The sequence below is a fragment of the Mytilus galloprovincialis genome, chromosome 4 (genome assembly GCF_965363235.1).
Source record: "Mytilus galloprovincialis chromosome 4, xbMytGall1.hap1.1, whole genome shotgun sequence".
NCBI classification, from domain to species: domain Eukaryota; kingdom Metazoa; phylum Mollusca; class Bivalvia; order Mytilida; family Mytilidae; genus Mytilus; species Mytilus galloprovincialis.
The window spans coordinates 5,854,410-5,861,192 of NC_134841.1; the positions used below are offsets into that span (position 1 = coordinate 5,854,410).

General features: G+C 30.0%; 1 protein-coding gene and 1 long non-coding RNA gene across 3 annotated transcripts in view; one reads left to right on the forward strand and one right to left on the reverse strand.

The window, feature by feature from the left end:
- Nucleotides 1-6,783, forward strand: part of LOC143071209 (uncharacterized) — a 195,278-nt gene that overhangs the window by 51,030 nt on the left and 137,465 nt on the right. The window lies entirely within an intron of this gene.
- LOC143071203 (uncharacterized) lies at nucleotides 10-2,952 on the reverse strand. 2 transcript variants are annotated; one of them, XM_076245369.1, is made up of 5 exons: nucleotides 2,816-2,952; nucleotides 1,543-1,578; nucleotides 987-1,063; nucleotides 623-669; nucleotides 10-434 (listed from the first exon to the last, which is right to left on the reverse strand). In XM_076245369.1, the coding sequence occupies exons 2-5, from the start codon at nucleotides 1,570-1,572 to the stop codon at nucleotides 10-12; spliced, it is 579 nt and encodes a 192-aa protein (XP_076101484.1). In that variant the 5' UTR covers nucleotides 1,573-1,578; nucleotides 2,816-2,952. The 2 variants fall into 2 exon arrangements, with proteins under 2 accessions (XP_076101484.1, XP_076101485.1); XM_076245370.1 differs by having other exon boundaries at nucleotides 1,543-1,614; nucleotides 2,816-2,922.

Sequence of the window (6,783 nt, forward strand, 5' to 3'; positions counted from 1 at the left end):
CTTTTGCAATTAGTGATCCTTTTCAATGAGTGTATCCCTTTGGATAATTTCTTGATCATTTTTATCATGCAGATCCTGTGATGTACTACTGGTACACATTTCTTCGTCCGCCATAAATTGATTATCTTCTTCGACTGTGGATTCACTTGGTGATGATGTTATTTTATCCATAACACTTGTACCTAATTCCGTGTTTCCTAGAGCAATCGATATGCATTGTTGGCTTGTATTATTGGTTTGTGACGCGCTTAAACAGTTATTAAAATTTTCACAAACGACTCCTTTAAAAGTAACATCACTTCGTAGATTGTCTGCAAGTACTTTTAATCTACCATTTTTCTTCAACAAGTTGGTGATCTGATTGGTTACTTTGTCTAACGTGTTCGTATCGTCCAGAATTAGTGTGTCTATATTTTGTATATGTTTTTCAAGCCCTAAAACATACAATACATTCATAAAACTTACGGACAAGTTTGAGTTAGAAAAAAATACCATTAAAAATTTCAGCTATATCAATAGAATATAAATTTTTAGAATACATGTTTGCACTGATACATAAATGACAGTTAAAACACGTAATGATCAAAAACCATTTTTATCTTTCATTTATAAATTTACTTACGTTGAATCGTATTCGAGGCAGCTGCTGAATGTGACGACCAAGCCTCACTAAAACATTATACAGAATGAAATGATACAATAGCAGTTGTATAAAAAAAAACATTTAAAGAATAATTTGCGGTGCATGACCCTTTCAAACAAATGAAATTTAAGACAATAAGACATAAGAATTTCTTTGAAACGTGAGACAACGAATTTACAGTTAAAATTAAATTCTAAAGTCTTAATTATAACAAAAAATACTTTTAAAATGATAAGCATATATTGTATGTTGATGAACTCAAACCGACAATGTATAGCCCTACATATATATTATATCTCAACAAAAATATTAGTTTAACCAATACTGAATATCAGATAATCACCGATTCGATGTCATACGATACAATATTTCTGTGTGAGTTTTATTCAATGCACGTATGGTCTGTTCCATAACAATAACCTTAAAAATAAAACAAAAATTGAAACAACTTGAATTAAAGATGCTTTCACGACATATATTTCAAAAATTGATGTGGTCAAACTAATCGCAAATACAAGGTTTATAACGACAGACGACGTTTTGTCTAAATAACACATGACTAAATGTATCTATTACTTTAGGAAGAAACATCTTACAATTTCTTTCATTTTTAAAAGTTATATGGACATTATTTTTCACCAGTCACTCGTTTCTTATGACTTTAAAAAGATCTAAAATAAAATGTGTACTATGTATTCTCTTATCCATTTGGCCTGTTATTTTGTCAAAGATTTGGACTCGAAAATTTGTATAGGTGGTTGCTGCATGAGTGTTGAAGTCAATATTTATCATGATAATTAATAAATACAATGTAACAGGGAGATATATCATAATCCTATCCCGTATTACTTTTTTATGATATCTAAGCAATAATAATACAACAATAGATACAAACTTACCTCGTCCTTCAATCGATTTTCCACATCCATTTTCTCCTATCAGATGAGAAAATGATAATATTGAATTCAATACTGAAAAGAGTAACCATTGAGTATTGATTTTGTCGGTATACATATTGATTTTGTTATAACTTAATCAAAACTTTAATCCTGGTATCTATGATGAGTTTATCTATACTCAAAATCCAACTACAAATACTTTTATACACATATACACATTCACAGTTTTACAAACTCCCGATTTATAATATGTTGGCATGCACTAGGTTATGTTTTTCTCTGACTGTTAAAGACATCTTTTTGCTGAATCCATTTCATTAAATAATTACTGATTGATATGTTTTTCTTAGACACGATATTACTCTGAGATCTATTCTATGTGTCTTTTATTTTGCTTAAGTTTTAAATGATTTGTATCGATCAGATATATAAAGTACTTTTCAACTGATTTTTTTTATTGTTTGGTCTTACGTTGTACTGTTAAACCATTGTCCCAGGTTAAAGGTATAAGGTTTGGGCACCAACAAACATGCTAAATGCAATCACATTATAAATGTGCCTGTTCCAAGTCAAGAATTTTTAATTCAGTGGTTGTCTTTTACTGATTTTTATCATATTTTTCCTCTATTCTTTTATACCTCAAACAGGATGTCAGTTTTCCAGTATACATTTTGTTTTACCTCATTTCAATGCCTTGGTCATGTGTTTTATCCATTGTTGATGACCGTATGGTGACTTAAACATGTTTATGTATATGTCAGTTGGTATCTAGTAGTAGAGTATCTCATTTGCAATCATTCACGTTTCTTCTTATATTCATATCATTGACTGTGTGTTATTTTTAAATTGTGTCGAGTCGTCCGCTTTTTACATTTTTTTAAAATATACATTGCGCTTGCGGAATTAAAAAACACTCATGTTAAAAATCTGGAATGTAATTCTCATTGATTCATTCTTGTGGTTGATATAGCAAGTTATGTAATATTTTTGTAAACCTAAATTTCTTCTTATGTTTTACTTAGTAGTGACGCATTCAAAGCATGGTTTCTGATAATTTTTTTTTTTGGTGTTAGTTGTATGATTTATTTAACTCAATAATAAAACGCTTACCTTTTATATATGAAGAGAGGCTAAATAATGTTTTTTATTTTTTTTTTAAACCAAAACATTAACCTTTACTCTATGACACAAATATTTCCCCAGCTTACTTGTTTTAGTCAGATCTATTTACATCTCTTTTGTTTCTTCTTTGAATTATTTCCTTTGTATATACCTTCCTTTGATGTTGTCATTTAATTTTGGGTTTTTCCAATCTTGTTTCCATGTTTGATAATAATTATTTGCAGACTGTATAGTAATCACCGCTAAATCATTTGTGCATTCGATCGATAAATGTTTGTACATGTTTTTATCTGTAAATAGTGCTCTTCAATTTCAGCTATCTTAAATTAAAAACTGTAAACAAGATTTCTAGGAAATGGTGATATTGATATTTTTATCATGTCGTCTATGTGTATCGGTCATATTTACAAAAGATAACAACATATGATTGTATGTTCTAATAGGTTATTCGGTGCTTTTCCAAATATGACAAGTATTGTTTAACTTATTTCCACCTCTTTAATATTAATCAAATTTTACTGCAAAATGTACTTAAGGTGTTTATAAGAAACCAGCAAATCAAATTTGATGGTCATTTCATTAGATGCAATGTTATTCTACTTATATTGTTTTGGTAAGAAAAAGACAAGAGACTTTCGAGAGTCTGAATCGTTCTCCTTGAATATTATGTCATTTTAATACTTATTTTAAATTCACTACACTTAGTTATGTTTACTTATATGTATATTATCAATTGATATATTTAGATATTGTATTGATGATTAATTGTACTGTTTAAAAATCATACCCTCTATTAAAGTTATGATGTAATTGGTAAATTTATTTAAAATGAAGAAAGAGATCATCGTCATTTAAGGGCAAAAAAAATCCATAAATTGACGAAAGGTACCTATGCCTGACAAATCATACATAAGATTCGTTTTTGGGATCTTAGATATTCACATATATATCAAGTCTTACTCGAAGCGTCATGGAACTTTGATGATGCTTCACGTCAATGTTTGTCTACAAAGGAGTCCTACATATAATGCACCGACAAGCGTTAGAGTTGAATTAACGTGCGATATATGACTTTTGTGACGTACAAGAAATAAAACATTATATTACCAGAGGAAGGACGTAGCTCTTCAAAATTTCCTAAACAAAGAATAATTTTCTATACGAGTGTTCGTTCAATAACTTGCAGAGATTTTCAGCCTTCTTTGGTAATACGTAATCTTGATTTGTAGCGTGTCCGTAGACCCGAAAAGGGAAGATTTAGAAGTTTGATGCACCCGATTATCTTTATTTAACAGACAAATTACAACCCTTTAATAAATTATCTTCGCCATAGTCTAGCAAATGCACATATTAGTCAAATACAGAGATGCTTTATTTATTTCCGGAACACTCCAGTTTTCTGTTTTTTTTTCTGTTTGAATATAACTTGTGGTTTGTTTTTCTACGTATGAGTTTGAATGTCCATTTGGTATCTTTCACCTCGAGCTCTCTTCCACAATTGTGGCTTTGTTGACTTAGCTATTTGCAGATCATATTGTGCTATTATCTGTTGCTCTCTATCTATGATGGTTTTCGTAAAAATGGGTCAAAACAGTTTTCAAGAGCATTAACTCTTTTTTGATAAAGAATAGATAGATGTACTTCTTGTTCCATCAAAATTGATCTTTTGCGATTTTAAGACAACAAATGGACCCCCAAATTTGCTATTATTTCTTTAGGGTCTTCATGACGAGTTCACAGTAAAATGAATCTTGAAAAAAAAACATCCTGAAGAAAACATTCTTGTAGTGCAATAAAAGTCATGTAACAGTACTATGTGTAGTAGTAGTTAGATTTCTATGTTTTCCATTTCGTAGTGTAATTGTTTGCGTAATTAAGTTAATGTCAGGGGTTATGTGTCCATATTTAATAGGTAATATTGGCACTGGCTACGGTTAAATGGAAATTTTCGGAATGTATAGTTCGGTAAGGAACCAATTAATTACGAAGGTAACAATCATATTTGTGTTTACAGTTACATTGCGTTATTGTTACATTAGAGACTACAATGTACGCTGGATTTATCAAACTTGAACCTTCGATGTTTTTTTTTGCTTAATTCTTCGATATGTGTTAGAAACTATTAGTAGTAATGATAATAATGTATTATTATTCAACAAAAAGTGTTTAATATTCTTAAAGAAACTACTACAGTTTAGTAGTAAGGCAAAATCGAAAAATACAATGCAATGGTTCATTGTTCAAGAACTTGAGCTGAGATGTATTTAACTGCACAACTACTCTTATTACTGTCATTAAACTTTGAACAATGGGCGATGCGATTCCTATTGCCAAATTTGTTTTGGGAGAAAACAAAACATAAAATCAGTAATGGACGGCAATGCAATCATACTAAAAGACAAATAAAACAACCTCACATGCTTCCAACAAAAATGTTAGACGAAATTATGAACATCGTAAAAGTAAAACAATATTTGTTAGCTGAAGCATGGCAGACATTGAAAGTTTCTTTAACTTCAAACAGAAATAGTTCATAATGGAATTGTAGAGTATGCAATACAGACATGCACATTGCCGCATCATTGGTATGTGATGCATATGCCTGGTTGTAGTGGTTTCACCAAAAATTGCGTAGGACTACAACATCAAAAACAACATACTGGATTTGTAAAAACTTTCAAAGTAAGTATCAATTAAAAGTTTTATTTTAATACATACTAATTCTTGTCCCAGTAGCGTGCATTGCAGTGCATTAATGTAACAGTAAAGCAATGTAACCGTAGACACATGTATTATTGTTACATTCGTAATCAATCAGTTCCTTATCCGACCGTGCATTCCGGTAATTAGTCTCTTATGTAACAATATTTTTTTTTATTATTGTTACATTTCCATGTTACCATAGCCAGTGTCTTTATAATATCTCATGGTCTTACACAGCTATTATTATTGTATAATGACCATACCAAATGCGGGTTAAATGTAAATACCGAAAAGTTTCAAAATTCTTGTTACACCAGTAAATATGCTAAAAAGTAAAATCACAAAAATACTGAACTCATAGGAAAATTTAAAACGGACAGTCCCTTATCAAATGGAAAAATCAAGTGATAAAACACATCAAACGAATAGACAACAACTATCATATTCCTGACTTGGTACAGGCATTTTTAAATGTAGAAAATGGTGGATTGAACCTGGTTTAAAGGTTAAACCTCTCACTTGATATTAGTCAAGATTAGACTGAATTACCAGCAGTAAAGATTTAAGATAACAACATATTAACATCAAGCATACACAGGTTTCGGTGTAGTTGTTATGAAAATCAATTATATGGTCATTTTAATAAAATTCCTGTTACAAAACTTTGAATTTTTTCGAAAAACTAAAGGATCTTCGTATCCAATGAATAGATTTTCTTAGCCGTATTTGGCAAAACTTTTTAGCATTTTTGATCCTCAATGCTCTTCAACTTTGTACTTGTTTGGCTTTATAACTATTTTTATCTGAGCGTCACTGATTAGTCTTATGTAGACGAAAGGCGCCTCTGGCGTATTAAATTATAAAACTGGTACTTTTGAAAACTTTTATTAAGCCAAATAGACATATATACCGGGTCACTCTTTAATTTGTAAAAAGGAAATTTTTGAAACAGTCGGGATACTCAATTGTACAGTAAAAACCATGTAAGCATTGTAATTTTATAATTAATGGGTCATACATGTAAATGACTAGAATTACGTTCAAATGGAAAAACCACGAATCCGTTCTCCACTCTTAAGATTCATGATCTGTTCACTCTGAATTCAAATTCACTAAAGATCATTTGATTTTTGATTTCTGTGTCCTGTTTATTGAATGCTACTTGTCCCTTTGCTGCTGTCATAATGGTCATTGTGTTTTATGTTTTTATTCGATTTATAGTTAAATGTCGCTTCAGGATGCTTTTCCTTTTTTAATATTTTTTAATTTCATTTAAAAAAAACACGATCAATTAATAATTAAAATATGCATATTGATATAATCAATACTGAAGGTAAGTAGTGTTCTACATTATAAAATTATCAGAAGTCGAAAAGGTCAAGAATTTGAAAAATGTTAACTAATATACACTGTATA

Excerpts from the sequence above, each read along its gene's own strand:
- LOC143071203 (XM_076245369.1), bottom strand. The coding sequence starts at position 1,572 with ATGGATGTGGAAAATCGATTGAAGGACGAG. Across the intron at positions 670-986 it reads TATCGTATGACATCGAATCG|TGAGGCTTGGTCGTCACATT; the intron begins GTGATTATCTGA and ends ATAATGTTTTAG. Across the intron at positions 435-622 it reads TGCCTCGAATACGATTCAAC|GGCTTGAAAAACATATACAA; the intron begins GTAAGTAAATTT and ends TGTATGTTTTAG.